The 19,461-nt window shown below is 44.7% G+C and overlaps 2 protein-coding genes across 2 annotated transcripts; one reads left to right on the top strand and one right to left on the bottom strand.

The window, feature by feature from the left end:
* Nucleotides 1-2,001: 2,001 nt before the first annotated feature.
* tmem151ba (transmembrane protein 151Ba) lies at nt 2,002-10,112 on the top strand (the record flags this gene model as incomplete). The annotated part of the gene is made up of 2 exons (XM_080854265.1): nt 2,002-2,085; nt 8,580-10,112. 2 exons carry the CDS (start codon nt 2,002-2,004, stop codon nt 10,110-10,112), a joined length of 1,617 nt encoding a protein of 538 aa, XP_080710391.1.
* A 5,966-nt stretch (nt 10,113-16,078) lies between these two features.
* drc5 (dynein regulatory complex subunit 5) lies at nt 16,079-18,948 on the bottom strand (the record flags this gene model as incomplete). The annotated part of the gene is made up of 4 exons (XM_080854479.1): nt 16,079-16,249; nt 17,290-17,739; nt 18,111-18,682; nt 18,777-18,948. 4 exons carry the CDS (start codon nt 18,946-18,948, stop codon nt 16,079-16,081), a joined length of 1,365 nt encoding a protein of 454 aa, XP_080710605.1.
* Nucleotides 18,949-19,461: the final 513 nt, after the last annotated feature.

Below are 19,461 nucleotides of genomic sequence, written 5' to 3'. Positions count from 1 at the left end.
AGCAGATGGTTACACTAATACGGCCTGCTCTAGGTTGACTCTCCTGAACGAGACTACTGTCTTGACGTCAGCTGAAAAATAGTCCTAGTTTATGCAGTGGAAGAGGCGTTATATGACAGGGGTGGCCTGTGTCTACTCTTGTAATGAATAGGATACAGCCACACAGGTGTGAACAGTACAAATACAATCAAGACACAGGTCAACACAACACGACAGCAACTTGAACAACAGCAGGACACAAATAGGAGCAATTAGCAACCTGCAGGACCGTCGACATTTGACTGAAATGTATACGGTGATGGTATTGAGTGAAGAGTTATTGGCATCTGCTGTATAGAATAACACAAGGCAGTACAAAAGTCAAAGGTACACATCTCACCTGAGTCATGACAAGCACAGTCGCAAGTCATAAAGCTAATAGAAATGCATATGTCTGCAGTAAAGTGGTCAAAGATGGGCCATACCTTCTGCTGAGGTTTTGGGTCTCCAGGGTGTGTGACATGGGCATGTTGTTCAGGGTTGGGTTCTATACAGTGTATGTTTCGTGAACAAGTTACGAGGTCATCTGGGGTCATCTCAGCAGCAGGAAGTGCAGCATGTTTCTCTGTGTCTCTAAGAGGTTTGCGTCTGTCACTGATTGCGTGTAGACACTATGATTTGATGCCGTGGAGGTAAAACACCCATCTTAAAGAGCGCACACACACGCACACAGAACGGACAGCAAGAGAACCTTGAGGATCAATGTGTTCTGGATTTGAATACTTGGCCTGTGCCATTAAACAGCAGATTGATGAGCGGATACAGTGTTTTGTGTCTCCTTATCAATCAGTGGTACCTAAAGTGTCTCTACTGTACAGTTGGTTGCGTAGTTTCCTTTAGGTCTCCTTTTCCACTTTAGGCACTGAGGGAATCAGTTTAGTATAGAATGAAACCATTCATTCAAAAAGACAAGATTCACACCACCTTGCCTTATAACGTTACTTCCTTCTGACTCTGTTGTGATTAGTAAGCCATAGTAAAGGCACAGGAGGGGAGAGTGCCCATGAATCCTATTACACATACGCAGTAGGCTCTATGACATTTCCGCCACTCTCTGGATATAAGGGCTAACAGGGGATAACAGTGTTTGTTTGGTCTAATGTTTGGTGCACAGTGGTAAATCCAGTGTAGAGGGAGCGGTTTGATGTTGGATTGCTGAGGTCTCATGGTGATGTACACTGAATAGAGTCGAAGATTTCTCAGTGCCCCAGCATGGTCACTTGTTTTGGGGTACAGCTTTTGTTCAAAGGGGGTCTCTCTCAGTGTTATTCTTCTGTTTAAAAAAATAGACACACATCTCACATCTCAATATTTCACAAAACTTGGAATGCGAGTAAGCCAGCAACATTACATTTCCTCCATCTACCGAGGGGTGCGTAACCCAGGGCGCATGGACAAGGTCACGTTCCTCTCCCGCAGGAGAGGAACATATACAGCCAACGCAACTCCTTCATCTCCCAGTGCGTTTCGTCGCCGTTGTTCCGAGAGGATGTGGTCTCAGTGCGTGCCAACGACGTCGCCGTTCACCTACTGCTAATTCGTTTATTTTCCACTCGCTGTCTCGTTATTTGCACATGCCAGGCCATTGTTCTTCAGGCTATCAGGCTGTACTATTCTATCAGGGAATCTTGAAATATCGCCCATTTTTTTCGGCATGAAGAAAAAGCTGCACCTGCTTCTCTGCTGCTTGGATTTTTCTTCACCCAAGAGCTTGGCGGCGATAATGGATTTGAAAAGGCACGTAGTGCTGGCGATGTGAATGAACTACGGTCACATTTGTGCTTTTGTCAGAGATGTTTTTCGCGTGGAGACATTTTAGGAGCTTTGCGCTGAACGATTTGAGGCTTTTTGAGTCAACAGTTGCCCATCCTGGATGATGCATGGCGAGTTTATTTTACGCTGCAATCTGGAGCTTGGTCTTAAGGTGACCCATGCGCTTCTACTATTACCAATAATATCAACATGTCCCCGGCATCGGCTGCGACAGCGAGTGAAAGCAGCACTACCACCGTTCCCGAGGTGGACGCGGAGAGCCCCCGTGAGGAGGTAAAAACACACATAATTGGACAACACATATTCTAAACGTCCTTCATTCATGACATTCTAGGCGTGCATTTGTAAGTTAAACGTGGTATTTTGATGAAGACACCTAATCACTGTTTTTATCTCGAGGCATGTTAGTCCAGTCACAGGTCTATCAAAAGAATAGCGGTTAGAAATGGAGGGATAGGATAGCCTATTTCATATCGGTGTCTACCAGTTAATGGTCCGCCACCCTTTGTGTGAGCTCATGCTCATTTTGTTTGTGTATGAGTGCCTCCGTGCATGTGTTTGTTTGTATGCGTGTGTGTGTGTGCGTGTGTGTGTGTGTGTGTGTGTAGCATGCGTGTGTGTGCCGTCTGTTTGTCTTCCCTTAAGCCACTGAAATGCAGCCACCCCCCCCCTCCCCCCGTCACCCCCTTTAAATGCCTGCTCCCTGGTGGGTATCAAATTGATTGACATCTCTCTGTCTCCGACTAGAGACCTCTTCACGGTGCCATGAAATATTGCAATGACAGGGCATGTTTTCCTATGTTCTCAGGCGCTGTGTTCATCCCACCGCTTCATTTGCCTATTGCTGTGCTCATTTATTTCAAATCCTTTAGGTGTCTGTCGGCTGTCTTTCCGTCAGCAACATTAAAAATCAAATAGTATGTCTTGCATTTTCTCTTTGTCTTCCATGCTTCATCAGATAATAAATAATAGAAATGTTTTTCTGGGGAGCTACTGTCAATACAAATCATATAAGTGTAATTACTCAGTAGGATGATTAAGAAAAAGAATTGTGTCATACTTCATGAGAGTGGATGTGGAGTAGACATTGCATGCCATCTCCTTTCTATGCTGGTAAGGGCATGCAGCATTGGATTCTGGAGTGATACAGTGTAGTGTGTGACACAAGGGTCTTCCAGTAGAATGTGAATGGGTGCTGAAGGGGGCCAGTAGAAGACTGATGCTGACAGGACCTGCTGGGATTGCGTAAGTAAGTCATAGTGGCTGAACGATATTAATATGAAGATGAATGGGAAATATATTGGGGGCATGGCTCCCAGGGAGAGGAATATCAAGACTATGCGATGCATAGGGAATTACTGGCAGTATAGAAACAAAAATGGGGAGGGGAGGGGGGGGGAAGGGGCTGGTCAAGATTTCAGGATTGAATAAACTAAACAACAATGTAGAGGCATTACAAAACATCTACAGCTTATATTTCAGCAACCCACCCAAACTACTGAAGATGTTACGCCACAATAAACTTTATACGTTATGCCAGAAAAAGTATCTTGCATAATATTGTACATATTTGCCATCAATAGACTATAGCTGCCTTTGTCTCCAAATTTCAAACGTATAGATTATTCCTTTGTATCATCTTTTTCTTTCCTTCAAAGGCTGGGAGGTCCTGAGTCACTGCTGTTTTAGTAGGTCTGATAGAGGCCACATAATATGCTCCACTGTCGCTATAAATAGATTATTGAACATGCCCTCACTTCCAGCTATGAAGTTAGTGAACACTCGAGCTTTGGCAAATGTTAATTATGTTTGTTTGCCTATCTGCCTAACAATGTGAACGAAAGGCAGTAACCCTGCATGTCCTTACCCTTCCCATAGGCAAATAGCTACTCTTAATCTTAGAATATAATATGCCTTCAATAGCACAGTTCTTAGCCACATGAAATACAGCTCATCCACTGATATCCACTAAAGCTCTCAACATAACACGGGTGCATTTCAAAGCGGATAGCTCTGTTACCCAAAGGAGATTTTACTTCCCCAATGTGCCATCTTAAGGGAGCCCGGCGGCAGGAAACATAAAAGTGAAAAACAATAGCATTATCTCATTGTGGTGTCTGCCATTGCTTAAAGTAAACCCACAGTACTTCGACCGCATGCTTGCTGTTGAACCTGAATGCGCTCATAGGAAGTGGGACGAGTCCACTCTTCACTTCCATCCAACTAATCCCCTCGTGTTTTCAGATGTGGCTTTCAAACGTTATTTTTAGACGTGTTGTGTTTTTTAGATAAATAATTTTTGACCTGAAAATAATCAGGTGTGTCATATCACACACAGTTGCAATGTGAAAGTGCATGTATGGAATAGTGCAGCTTATTCTGTGCGTTGTACTTTAAAGATAAAGTGCATTACAGCGAGGCTATAACATTCAAGACAGTGGAGTCTATATAAAGATTACATTTGCTATTTGTTCATATAACCCAACCGAAACATTCTAAATGAATACATTCTGTGTATGTAAATAGCCTGTTTACTCATTAAGTATTGTAGTATTGTCAGTTGGGAAATGAAACATCTAAAACGAACACGTAACATAATAGACAACAGAGAGTCATCTAAAATGTATTGATTTAGCGGGAAAGGTCTCTCTCTCCCCCTCTCCCTCTCTCTTTCTCATTGGCTCTCTCTCTCTCTCTCTCCCTCGCTCCCAAACTGTCTCTCCTCCCCCTCTTTTTTCCTCTCTTCTCCTTTGGGAGTTATGGCAGGGTGGGCTTCGGGGGGAGGAGCATGTGACAAGGTGGGGAGGGTTATTATGGCAAAACCACATCTATTATTTACTGCCTGCTGCCATGTTAAAAGCACACAGCCCCCCCCGACATACGCTCTCTCGTGCTCACTCGCATCCTAACAGCACTAATGTTGGGACAAACTAACTCTGTAACTCAACCGCAAAAGTCAAAGTCAAAGTCAAAGTTGCTTTATTTGTCAAATGCTTCAAATGTCAAGACATACAAAGTATTCGAAAAAACGTTTCCCACTCTCCTACGGTGAAGGATCATCTCTCATCTCAACAACACCTAAATATCAATGACACACAAATGCTGCCAAGCATCCTCCTCAGCAACTTCAAATTAAGAGCAGATTCCCCCCTAATTGGACTTAAGGGCCCATTCATATGCTCCTGAGGGACGTTGCAGTAGTGCTCCTCCCATCCTTACAACTGGGAAACTGACAGTTGATCTTGAAGAAAGCCTAAGGGCCGAAACGTCGTCCTTTCCTTCTCTCCAGAGACTGCCTGTGGCCATGGTTCCCCCGTGGCGGAGCATGCCATTGATGTGATCTGCTGGGAGTTATCAAGGCATGGGCTCAAAGAGGCTGTGGTTGGATGTTGTGCACGCCTTACAGGAGCTGTGGCCCGGCTCAAGCTGCACACTGTAGTTTTCCGTTCTAGAATTCAGGAAACATTCCCTACCTGAGACGGCCCTTTAGAGATGATCCTTCATAAAACACCCTCAAAGTGTGTTAGCGAGGGACGAGGGGTTGTGGCGGTTGTGTTTGATTTTGTCGAGCGAAAGATGTGAGCATTCTGCGCTGTAGTCATGCATAAGGCATAACCGGAGCACTTAAGAACTGGATCTTCTCATTTCACATATCCCTCGCTGTAAAGACTGTCGGAGTGCAACCGTGAGGAATGGAGCTGTGCGTTTGGCGGATCGCATGACAGTGGAAACCAAACGTCCTGCTCACTGAGATTTGCCTCCGTGTTAAATGGAAGGCGTGCCTCTCTAAGTGAACATTATGGCATTTCAGTGACGCATTAGAGAAACTCAATAATACTTCCCTTCAAGTGGTATTGCACATTCTATCAATGGACAAGCTGATCTGAGTGAGGCAAAAAGAGGACATAGCCACCCTGCAATACAGTATATAGCATATAGTGTATATAGTATACTGTATACAGTGAATAGTGTTTATAGTATATGTAGTGTATAGTGTATATAGTATACTGTATACAGTGAATAGTGTTTATAGTATATGTAGTGTATAGTGTATATAGTATTTGCAGTATTTAGTATATAGCATATAGTGTATATAGTATACTGTATACAGTGAATAGTGTTTATAGTACATGTAGTGTATAGTGTATATAGTATTTGCAGTATTTAGTATATAGCATATAGTGTATATAGTATACTGTATACAGTGAATAGTGTTTATAGTACATGTAGTGTATAGTGTATATAGTATTTGCAGTATTTAGTATATAGCATATAGTGTATCCCCACTTTGTTCTTTTCTCTAACTGACAATGAAAGAACACATCTGATAAAACGAGGGCAATGCCTCCAATCGACTCCTCCACACATTATGGCAGTGATGGAGACGGAAGAGGTGCACTTTGGACCCTCAAACAGTGGCCATTATTAGAGCTGCAGTTGCATAGTAGTTGAACAGTCATTTCTTTGAGCAGAGAGCAGCCATCAAGGAAAGAGATTGTTAAGTGTGAAAGCACCACTAGATTGGCATGGTGCTGATGTGGCCTTGCTGCCCCCAAGAAACAAAAAAAGCTGCTGCCAAGGTGTCTCCCTAAGCTCAGCAGTGTCAGTACTTTGCTGATTCAGTGGTCTGCCAATAATAACAACAGTTATACGCTCAAGAGTTGTACCGCTGTGAATGCCAGGACCGGGGGTCATCGCTTGCAATTGCAGCAGTTTGCAAATGTTTCAGGCTCCGAAGGAGGATATGCTGCTTCCTGCCGTTGTTTTTGACCAAATGGTTGGATGACCAACTGGCTGTGGTCAGGCAGCATGAGGTTTACGGCCAGCTCATCCATTCCTGGCTTTTCCCTGTTTTCAGGAAGAAGTCTCCTCATAGTCTCAAGTAAACTTTGTACGTATGCTTTACTAATACACCACCAGTATACTGAAGCTGTTGTGCCACCTTAGCAGGACCTGAGCATTGACATCACCGTGAAATATTTCATACCTACTCTTTCTGTATCTTATTTATTCACTTATTCCACTTTACATATGCACATACTCTGCACTTTTATTGCTATTTTGCACTTCTGGTTGGATGCTAAACTAAATTTCGTTGTCTCAGTACTTGTACTCTGTGCAATGAAAATAAAGTTGAATCGAATCGAATCGAATCGAATCTAAATCGATTACTACCTGATACTGGCAGCAATGTTGTCAGCAAACTGGCTGCCTACTGCAGGTGTAGGTGTAGCCACGAGCTTCTGGTGACACCCTTTGCCAGCACTCTTCACCAGATTAAAGCCAGCCCTTAACTCACTAGTGGCCGTGGGTTCAGTTGTCCAATCCCTGACCGTGTTTAATAATATCTTTATTTTTTTTTTTTTTTGTATTGCGCTTTATCAGATACCCAAAGTCGCAGATTACAGAGTCATAGAGGAGGGGGGGGGGGGGGGGGGGGGGGTAGTACAGACAGGGGGGGGACAGTACAAGCAGGAGACATTTACATTTACAGGCAAAGAAAAAAGGGGGGGGGGGGGTATTACAGACAGGGGGGGACAACACAAGCATACACAGCACAAAAAGAAAACAGAGTTTTGATATGTAACAGGGGGTAGAAGTGTAGGCAGTTGGGTAATGGTGGCTAGGGATAGGGAAGATCATAGGCTTGGGTGAAGAGGTACGTTTTGAGGCGGGACTTGAATGTTGTGAGTGAGTGAGTGTTTAGGCCCTTAGAGCTACTCTGTGATGCTGGATCGTAAGGCTTTACTGCTACGCTACTGAGGTAGCCTACCAATACACAGGGATCCACTCTAGGACACTACTGAGGTAGCCTACCAATGGACATGGCTCCACCTTAGGACACTACTGAGGTATCTTACTGAGGTGTCCTACAGTGCACAGGGCTCAACCTTAGGACACTACTGAGGTATCCTACCAATGCACAGGGCTCCACCTTAGGACACTACTGAGGTATCCTACCAATGCACAGGGCTCCACTGTAGGACACTACTGAGGTATCCTACCAATGCACAGGGCTCCACTGTAGGACACTACTGAGGTAGCCTACCAATGCACAGGGCTCCACCTTAGGACACTACTGAGGTATCTTACAAATGCACAGGGCTCCACTGTAGGACACTACTGAGGTAGCCTACCAATGCACAACAGACACGCGGTATCAGGCGAAGCACAACCCCACATCCTTGATCATCTATGGTGAGACGAAGGGTGAAGCGTAACTCTACTTGTGTGAGTACAGAGTCAATTAACCCAGATAAGCATACAGTAGCCACGGATACATGTGTCAATTTAAGCCACTTATATCGCGTTTAAGCCATTTATAGCTCGTAAGCCACTTATAATTGCCTCATGTAGCTAACGAAAAAATGTAACCCACTTATATTTACGCCGATGTCTGAGCCTTTCGAGAGAGGTGGTCTATGCCAATCGGTGAGCCACTTAAACAAGGCCGATGTAAAAGTTTTATTAGCCTTTCTCTCGGTGCAGCAACAGTCTGTCAAACACAGTGCTTTACCGCAGGACACATGTACCTGACTGGCAGTACCCGGTCGAGATTTCCACCAGACATGCTATCCCACCTAAACAGAAACCCGAAATGGTTAGTCATTGATAATGGGACAATGCCACGCAAAGCCTGTACTGTAACTCAACTTGTGTGAGCACAGTGTCTATCAACACATACGAGGATGCCACTGTTTCATTTGATTTTAATTTAATTTGTGTAATCTTAGTTTCCTTTGTCTCTCTCTCTCTCCGTTGTGCAGCAGCGGCCCGTGAGACAGTCCCTGAGCAAGTCGCTGTGCCGAGAGTCACACTGGAAATGCCTGGTGCTGTCGCTGCTCATGTACGGCTGTGTGGGCGCCATGGCCTGGTGCCAGGTAACCACGGTGACGCGGCTCTCCTTCGACAGCGCCTACAAGGGCAAGTCCATGATGTACCACGACAGCCCCTGCTCCAACGGCTACATCTACATCCCGCTGGCCTTCCTGGTCGTGCTCTACGTGGTCCACCTGGTGGAGTGCTGGCACTGCTACAGCCGCAACGAGCTGCAGCTCAAGGTGGACGCGGACAGCGTGTCGGAGCGCATCCAGCGCATGCAGCAGGCCACGCCCTGCATCTGGTGGAAGGCCATCAGCTACCACTACGTGAGGCGCACGCGGCAGGTGACGCGCTACCGCAACGGCGACGCGTACACCACCACGCAGGTGTACCACGAGCGAGTCAACACGCACGTGGCCGAGGCGGAGTTTGACTACGGGAACTGCGGGGTGAAGGACATCTCCAAGCAGCTGATGGGCCTGGAAGGGTTCCCCGTCACGCGGCTGCGCTTCACCAAGTGCTTCAGCTTCGCCAACGTGGAGTCGGAGAACTCGTACCTGACGCAGCGCGCCCGCTTTTTCACGGAGAACGAAGGGCTGGATGACTACATGGAAGCGCGCGAGGGCATGCACCTGAAGAACGTGGACTTCAAGGAGTACGTGATCGCATTCTCCAACCCGGAGCGGGTGCCCTGGTACGCGTCGCACGGCGTCTTCTGGGCGGCGGCGGCCCTCACGCTCTCGTGGCCGCTGCGCGTGCTCACCGAGTACCACACGGCGTGCGTGCACTACCACATCGAGAAGCTGTTCGGCTTCGACTACGTGCCCGTCACGCCGTGCGAGGAGCGGCCCTTCTGCCGCCGCATCCCGCGCGTCAACACCATCGACAGCACAGAGCTGGAGTGGCACATCCGCTCCAACCAGCAGCTGGTGCCCAGCTACTCCGAGGCCGTGCTCATGGACCTGGCGCTGGGCAGCGGTGGCAACAACACCTACTCTTCCTGCGGTGTGGCTGGTGCCATGGGGGTCGGGGGGGTCGGGGGCTTCGGCGGCTATCGGCAGAACTGCGAGCGCTGCCATCGCGCTATCAGCAGCTCGTCCATCTTCTCGCGGAGCGCGCTCAGCATCTGTGCCGGCGGTAGCCCGCGGCTGCCCTTCAGCGCTAGCCGCTTCTCGCTTTCTCGCCTGTACGGCTCGCGCCGCAGCTGCCTCTGGAGGAGTCACAGCGGCGGCAGCCTCACCGAGCCCGGCTGCCCCACCGAGAGCACGCGGTGCCTGGCCGGGCCGACGCCCTCTTCCGGCGCCACCGACACTACCACCAGCGCCGGCGATGACACCCAGCAGCAGACGCCGGCCCCACCGCCTTACCAGGACGCCCTCTATTTCCCTGTGCTCATTGTGCACCGCAACGAGGGCTGCCTCAACCACGACCACCGCTCGCTGCACCGCAACGGTTCCTGCGTGGAGACGTCTTTATGACCATGGTCCAATGAACCATATCGCTCCTCATAACAAGCATACATGCTGAGGGAGGGTGAACAATGGAGGAGGCGTTTATAAGAATGTAGAAGAGGAAGGAGGAAGGAGGAAGTGGGAATGCGTCTAACGGAGGAATGTTACTTGTTCACTTGCTCTACACAGGTACGCTGCTCCTGGGATTACTTCCTGCTTGAGGTTTCCTGCAGTCACTCTCTACCACCTAGACTAGAGGTTCTGTCCAGTTACATGTCAAGGGACGAAATGAATAATGGTGAACTTCCAAGTATTACGATATATTCAGCCTGCGTATTTCATCGGAGGGGGCAGCTTATCAGCTTCAGCTTTTAGAAGGTAATATTTTATCAGATAATACAGAAGTGAACATTCACAAAAGAAGCCAAGCACATTCACCTTTCAAAACGAATGTTTTGGTTTCCACTCACTCAATTTGAGATGTGTATTTTTTCTGCATTCTCTCAATGTGGATTTGTCAAGACAGGGATTTAAGTCATTCCAGCCATATACTGTGGAATTTCACAAAATGCAACCAGAAAAATAGGCAGTGCTTACTGGACCTGATTAAGAACTGTGATATATGTTTTTTAGAAAACATATAATGAAAGGACTTAAGGTACTGACCGAAAATTCACCACACAGCATCAGTCATTCTTTTGTTACAGAAGCACTGTTAGATGTGGGTCACGTAGTCTTTGTTAGATACAGGAATGAATAAACATGACATTTCACACAGATGAATATTACATGAATGGCATTCAGTCCCAGGAACTGCGAGTTAAACCAGAGAAGATGGAAGCTGTGTTTGTGGCATTATGTTTGTTAGTGGGAAAGTATCATGCTGTTGTACATTTTGTTAGGTCTCAGTTAGGTGCATGTAAGAGGTCAATTAATTTAATATTATTATTAATATCATTGTTGCTATTAAAATTATTGTTATTATTATATGAATTATTTTAAAAGTGTCATTTAACTATGGATTTAAGATCGTTAAATACAGAATAACTTTAGTGTTATGACATTTGTCCTCATCATTAGACCTGAGTGTCAACGATCCAATATCCAATAGAAAGGAGGCTGCTGGGCCCAATGGTTTGAAGCAGGCTGAATGATACGTCTGCGGTTTCCACGTATGATTCTGTGTATTGCAGCAACTTCCAGAAAGTGACGCATAGTAATGATAATAATAATGATGATACATATGGTATTTTCACATACTCACAAGTAATGCTGTAAATCTGCAAACAGTGCACAATGTACTTTCCACTTCTTTCTCTCTCTCTGTTGACATACTCTTATGTGTAATTTTTCTCTCTCTCTGTCGACATACTCTTATGTGTCATTTTGGTTTCATAGAACTACCTCTTTTTAGAGAATCTTTTAAGTGCCTGATGCTCATGATTCATGTAGCCTCAAAATGCTCTTATCCCTACTGCTCTGTGGCTGAGGTCAGCTAGGATTTATTTTTTATTTTGTATTGAGACAAGGTACTAGGTAGACAAGAAGTACTGATCCATGGACTAGGTAATACATGAATGAAGAGTGTGTTTAGAGATGTATGTTGCAAGTACTGATCCATGGACCAGGTAATAAATGAATGAAGAGGGTGTTTAGAGATGTATGTTACAAGTTCTGATCCATGGACCAGGTAATAAATGAATGAAGAGGGTGTTTAGAGATGTATGTTACAAGTTCTGATCCATGGACCAGGTAATAAATGAATGAAGAGGGTGTTTAGAGATGTATGTTACAAGTTCTGATCCATGGACCAGGTAATAAATGAATGGAGAGTGTGTTTAGAGACGTTGCTCACCTTCTGCTTCACACAAAAACACAAGCGGGGTGGGGATGCTCATGTATTCTAATGAAAATAATTTAGCTTTCCTCACAGACCTGAAAAGACAAGCGATTGAGAGGGCTAATTAGATGCCAGACCAGTTTCTTTGGACAGTCAAGGGCAACATGCGCTGGTGTCAGGGAGCAGTTATCTGAGGTTCAGTTCAAGTTGTAAAAATATGATGTTTGTCCTGCCACAATGAATCATTGCCCACCATAAGATGAATGTAAAATCCACATTGCAGACAAATTAGACATTAATATTGCGTCTTGATTAGACAGATCCAGTTTTGAGGGGACAAAAATGCTGATGTTATGCCACAATTAACCAAGGATCACCATAAGACAAGTGTAAAATTATAATTCCGGGAAAATGAGACATAAAAGTCCCTTTTACAGTGTCCCTCTCTGCCCGGAAGAGGCGTTTGTTATTACTGCCAAGACCTCACCCAGGCAGGCAAACACAGACGACAAAATAGCCAGATAACAAACCTGATACCCTGCTGCCATCTGACGAGGTAAGAGAGGGGGAAGAGCGAGGAAGGAGAGGGGATAGAGCGAGGAAGAGAGGGATCCTGATGAAAGTGGAAGACAGAGCAAGAGAGAGTCCTTGGTCAAAAATAGTTCACGTTCATCTTTAGGGCTGCAGGCTTCAAGTTCATCTTGGAGGCCTAGATGCTCATTTTAGATATAGAGAGAGGGATCAGAGAAAAGGAGGGAGAGAGAGAGAGAAAAGAGAGAGAATGCTGTGTCAATGCTGCCGTTGTTCAGTTTAATGTATTTTTTTAAACAGATTGGTTTAAATGTGCACAATAGCAGTCATGTTAGCAAAAATTTAAATATCAGAACACTGACAAATAATGACAGGGGCATAGTCTGTCCTCATTTGGATTTGATAATACAGTGAAGCCTCACCTTATAGCTAATGCATTTGTGACAGGTATTTGTCTTCATAGAAATGTAGTGTTATTCTCCTCTGGGTTTTCCCCGACCACCTTCATTTCTATAACCACACGAGCCAATCAGCAGCCTTTAGGTTGTCGTGAATAAGTACTCTGTGCATATATAGAGGAAACAGGCCATGACCTGAGGACTTCCTATAAATGCTCCATTGGATTTAACGAACAGGAAGTCATCTTTGGCCCTAAGGCTACACAGAACCACAGCGAAGACAGACAGCGCATTAATCCAGCAACTGGCCTGAAATCAGCTGACCGGTAGGCTCAGCCCTTTTAAAAACACAGGTGTGTGTGTGTGTGTGTGTGTGTGGCAGGCAGTACGCTCTCGATATATATATCTTTAAATCTGTGCTATCTGTTTGAGCGTGACCTTCAGTTCTGAGAAGCTGACTGCTTTTGCCTTCCATCAGCACTATCCTCCATTTTTATGACCTCACTCCCTCGATAGACTCCATATCACAAGGATGCAGGTTGAGCTGAGGGCATAAAGATTTTTGAATGATAGGGTGACCATGCCCTATGGGATATGAAGGTCAACAACGTAGTACAATATATGACTGATCTGCTATAAAGGGATTACAATAATATGACATATGGGATTCCCCACTCACAATACCTCTGACCATTTATTTACTTATCCGTAGTAACTTTATATTTTAACAAACAAAAACAGCATTTTCAAGCTACCAAAAAACAACACACTCAGAGAATATAGCAGTCAAGATGTCTGCCTGTGTTGAAGGCATAAATGTTCTCTTCTACGTTATCACGTACCTCCGCCATGGATTTGCAGATATGCAACACTCAAAGCACTTGCTGTCAGGCTGTACCGCTCTTTCTTTCTTTCTCTTTCTCTTTCTTCCTTCATCATTTCTCTGGTCAGTATCATCAGAGTCTTATGTGTCCAATCTGGTCGTAGAGGGATGGATGATGCTTAGATGCCCCATGTCTTGAGAGTGTTGGTTGTCTTAAAGCAGTGAAGTCTTCTGCACATGCTAAGCATGTTCCCTTGTGATGTGTAAATTGCAGCTATTAAGGATTTGGTGTTTTACAAAGGGGGAATTGTTTAATTGTTTAATTGTCTTAATTCTCAATTACCACTCTCAGAGGTATTCTAGAGAATAATTATTAATAGAGCACACAAATTCCTTCACCAGTTATATAAAAGCTCCAGATCGTTCAAACCTCCAGATGGTTCGGCTTCACGGTCCTACCCAGCCTAGTCTCTGTGTATTTGATCGCATTTTTATTTGGAACAGTTGATATGACACGTTTACAATTATATTCTCTGTGGTTTCATCGGAGGTGGCTGTTCAGGCGTGAGGTGAATGTTGGTTTGTTTTACAAGAGCAATTCCAGGGAAAAAAACAGAACAGAGGTGAAGGTGAGATTAATCTATTTTTGACTGTTAACATTAAACCCTTTATCACGTGACAAGATGTCATTTTATTGTGTTTCACACCTTGTATTCTTTGGAGAAGGCTCATTTTTATCAGGTGTTGTATAGAATTTTGAGGCATTAAAGGATAGGCGAGTTTTGATACTGTACATAGAACTGAGGTGTGAGGAATATCTGTGTGGTCTCTTGTGTTAAGTTGAATGTGCCACGTTTGAACAGCACATCATTTGTTTATTTAAAAAGAAAAGTGTTTTAGTTTGGTAAAAAGCTAAATTATAAGAACTTGTGATTGGAGAATAGACCATATATGTGTGTAAACAATGAATAAACCATTTAATACAGCCTAATGATCTCCTTGAAAAAGGGAGACAAAATTTGACAACTGACATTAGATGTGCGTCTTTGTATACTGTATACTGAAACAGGTCATGAAGCCTAAAACATCTGATGCTGTTTAGGGCAAAATATTCAGCTAATAAAAAATGCACTTTTTTATTTTACCATCAACATTACGATTCTGTGATGTTCTCAGCTTGACGTCTGTTTCTCTGGGCATGACAGAACTGGTGCAGCGTGAATGAAGAAATGCTCTTTTTTATTACACATGGACACTTTGTAATAATTACAAAGTCAATTGTAATGGCATGTAAACCATTCAGGATTTCATTGTGTCAACATCAATAAGGGGGAAAAAAACGGCATTATTTCCTATTTTTGCATCCATGTTTTTGTACTTCCTTAATCTGAAGTTGCTCAAATGTAGCCATTCCTGGCAGCATCACCAACAATCAGGTGACACAATAGAGACATTTTCTACTAGATTAACTCTTTCACTGGTAGGTGTTCATGGATTGCTCAATAATAAATGTGTTGGAATAAAAATGACAAGTCTGTATGTATGTTAACACTTTCAACACAATGTTGCCTTTGCCGTCTGTTACATATACCGGTAAAACAACTTAAAACCAAATCTGTGTATTCAATTCACATATGGATAACCTAATAAAGAAGTCTGTGTCTTTACTGGAGAATGAAGTTTACAATAAATGTTGCTCTCTGTTTATGTGTTTTATCCTCATAGTTCATTGGGAAGAACGTTGTGAAACCTTATTTTATATTGTGTAAGAAGCCAATATTGCGTAACATGCCTTCAGACTTTCCACCATTGTAGTTCTTGGAGATTGTATTATATTTCACAACAAACAAAAAGGGCAGACCACACCTTCAAAGGCTGGTCTGTTTTCCAGTAACGCTTGACTCAACCCAACCCAGTTGGTTTTGAGCATCGACTGTGTGGTTTTGAGGTAATGCACTGCACCGATGCTCTAGCTCTGCCTGGAGATGCCTTATTGCAGTTCAAAGCCCAGTCCTCCATCACGCCTTGAGGTCCTAATGTCATTAGCACGACCTCCCCCCCCCTGCCCCCCCCCCCCCCCCCCCCCCCCCCAGCCCATCCAGCAGACCCAGACCTCTGGTCAGCTCGCCTGCCTCTTCACAGTCACACTGACCTTTTTCGCGGAAGGGCTAATTTATCAGACGTTAACGAATCTCTCCCTCAGGACCTATTCAATAGAGGATCTGACAGCTCACTTAAGCCACACACACCACTTAAGAACCCCCCCACCCCCACCCCCCCTCCCACACACACACACAAACAAGAACGACATGGCTATTAGGACTGCTGAAGAAGACCCAGGTGAAGCCTTGTGTGTTTTTTTTTATGAATAACTGCTGATATTAGACAGGCGCTCTGAGGTTCATTTGATGATCAGTTCTTGCATGTGTTTCCTGCGGGTCTTGCTCTGGTTGGCGCGCAGGATCTGGCTGATGCACACCTCGCTCTCTTGGTCGATGTACGTGACACGAACATCGCAGTCCACCAGGGTGACGTTATGAGACATGCCTTCCTCTAGAACTCTGCCCCCATCCTAAATGCAAAGGGAAAAAACATACAACATCATACAGGGTATCTTTTTTCACTGAACCACTTTTTTGCTGAGCTTTTTTTATAACCTCTTCACTAAAACAGGAACTAATTTTTATGCTACCCAATATTGAACGTAAGCTAATGATGAAAAAAGATTAAGAAAAATGTTTCGAGAAATCACTCATTGTGCTGTTACTCTACATGTAATGACCTCCTGTCCACCCAATGTTTTGCGCAAGCCTGCTTGGAATGATGATACTGCTGTAGCCAGCAAGGACAGGTTACCTTGCATAACATGTTTTGCCACGCTGGTAAATTAGGGACTCATCACAATTTTAGCTTGTTTTTTTTAAGGACTGAGCCATTCACATCTGCTGTCTGATGCCAGTTTGGTGAGAGTGTAGGGTGAGTTTCAAAGCAACGTACTGTACTGAGCAGAACCCTTCCTCACAAAGGGAAAACCTTGTTGTCCATTAAACTGCACTTCCATCATCGGCCTGCTTGATGAATAATTCAAGGTGGAAGTTAGCGTGGGAAAGCAAATAGTCTTGCCCTTGTGTTCTTCTCGAGAAAGCTGAGCGCTTACCAGAGAGCACAAACATTTCTGCTGGATGCAAAGCACAGCAGCAAAAACTAATATTTACTGTATCCTACATGCGCCAAGTCAAATTTGTCCAATAGAATGTAACGCTTTGCCGGGATGTTTCAGAGATAGCACAGCCATCTTGTGTACGAAAGAGCTGCACATTACCTTATCCTCACACGAGACAGTTTTCTAGAAGTCAGTCATGTATGAATCTGATGAATGTGTAATGTGCTGAGAAGAGGTTTTGACATAGGAGCGTTTGGACTGAAACCTATGTCATGACTCACATGATCATGGGACCTGTTTGCCAACCGCTTTATAGCTTTTCTTATCGCCTCTCTTTCTGCCAACATGTCCCAAAGTTTAGAAGTCCTGCCTGAATGGCGATATTCAGACGTGTTTTGAGAGTACCCAGCTGTTTAGTGCTATTGGAGAATTCCCATGGCTTCACTCACCTGTCCAAGCGCATTGCAGGACAAGTTGATGCTCTTGAGGGTGCTGTTCTTCACCAGAGCCTGCGAGAGAGCCAAGGCTGTGGGCTCGGTCAGCTGGTTGGCCCCCAGTTGGAGGCTGACCAGGGACTGGTTCTTGGCCAGGGCGTGAGCGAGGGCCTGCCCCCCCTCATCGCCCAGGCGGTTCAGCCGCAGGTTGAGGGTAAGCAGGCTGGCGTTCTTGGACAGGGCGTGGGCCAAGGCCTGGGCACCGGGGCCACGGATCTGGTTGTCGTAGACGTTCAGTGACCGCAGCTGACTCCTGTTCAGGAGCTTGCCGATGGCCCGGGCGCCCCTGTCACCGATGAGGTTGTGGGAGAGATTGAGCTCTTGCAGAGACGGGTGATCGAGGAGGTAGCTCATCAGCAGGCGACACTTCTCATCATCCACTTTGCTCTGATGGATTCTGAGCACCTGTAAAAAGAAAACATTATGTTCCCTTCAAGGAAGGCTGGATGACTAACTGATGCCAGAAACCAAAGGCAATTTTACGTCGTTAACTGTACATGTACTGTTTTTCTAAATATAGAATTGAAAAAGAGATAATTAACGGTGAGACGAAGTGTGACTGTTTTGAGGCCAAGGCATTATAAAAGTAAAGTGTGTGAAAATATCCTCTCAAAATTCAAATAATACCTATAGTATGCTGTGCATTTAATGCTTATAGTTTCTACTGCTGAGTACAGATTGTAATGTCATATTTGAAGAAGAGGCTTGAATGCTATTAATAGTCTTATTATCATTTCTGTCAAAGGAAAAAATATGAGTTTAAACCTAAAGCTTACCCTTAAAGTCTTACAAGACTTAAGTGCTTTTGCTAGTGATTCACAGTCTCTAAAAGTGAACTCGAAAAGGTTCCACTCAAAGTTCATGCCACATCCTTTGACTCCATACACTAAGTGAAGCTCTTCTAGGTAGATGAGTTTGCTCAGTAAGATACCAAAGTCAAAGTGGTCCATGGAGGGTCCATCGAAGCTTCCATTATTACTGACTGAGTCAGAGGAGTCGTCCTCTTCTGCCTTCTGAGTGTTCTTGATGGGAGGGAGGAGCTGGGAGATGTTCAGCTTCTTCACGTAGTCCTTGCAGAGTGGAACCATGTCCAGAACTAGCTTGGGATCAGTGACATCGGGGATGAAGAGCTCAATGATGTTCTCCAGGTGTCGCTCGAAGAACATACGCTTCCAGCTGTTCCCATAGGCCGCAACATCGCCCAGGCCCCAACGCTCCACACAGCATTTCTTCCAGTAGCCCTCATCACAGATCAGATTGGCTGTCACATCCAATGGTAAGGATGGGGGCAGTTTCTCCAGAACGTAAGCCTTATGGCTGGGCAGGAGTTCATCAAGCATGGGTTTTGCTGTAATACAATTTTATGGTACATTTTTAAAAGTAGGCTGTAAAAGGTGAGTTCATAAAAATCCTACAAAGGAAAAGGCATTAGAGAGGTTTACCTTCGAAGTTACTGGCTATGTGTTCCAAGCACAGGTTAGTCAAAAGAGGCACCACATTGAGAGACCAATCAGGGTCCTCTGCAATTATCCGCCTCATTTTTCTGGGATCAGCGGCGGGGTTGCGTTTTAAAACAGGAGGGTCAGGAAGAACTGTACCAATTGTCTCAGCCATTTTTGCGTCTTGGTCGTGAAGGAAAACACAGCTTAACTCAGAGCTGAAGTTTACAAAACAGATACATTAACCTCTGTAATTACGAACATAAACAAACGTTTTAATGATAGCTAGCCAGCAACTATAACTTAACTTGTTGATTAACTTGGTCCTGTGCTCCAGGTCTGACAAAAAAGTTACTGCATAGTTCAACTAGCCAGAATATTGTTCTTTTTATCAGGTAAGACCCGTGAAAGACCCGTGTCACGAAATTGATACAGAAAGCTAATATTGTAAGGTTTCCATATATGGTTGCACTATTGCATAACACAACACAAGTCGCGAAACTCCATTTCACTATTATGGAGAATAAAAAATCTATCTAGCATAACGAGCTAAAATGCTTCCACCATGGCTTTACTTCCAGCAGTTGACAGTCTCCCTGGTTACGGGCGTCTCTGCCTACGTCACGTCTTGAAGCAGGTGATACAATGAAGGGTGGGAGACCTCGGTGGTTAAGACTGCAGTTTCCAG

The sequence above is a fragment of the Sprattus sprattus genome, assembly GCF_963457725.1.
Source record: "Sprattus sprattus genome assembly, chromosome: 16".
In the NCBI taxonomy this organism is placed as follows: Eukaryota; Metazoa; Chordata; class Actinopteri; order Clupeiformes; family Clupeidae; genus Sprattus; species Sprattus sprattus.
This window is presented reverse-complemented; position numbering and strand designations above follow the sequence as displayed.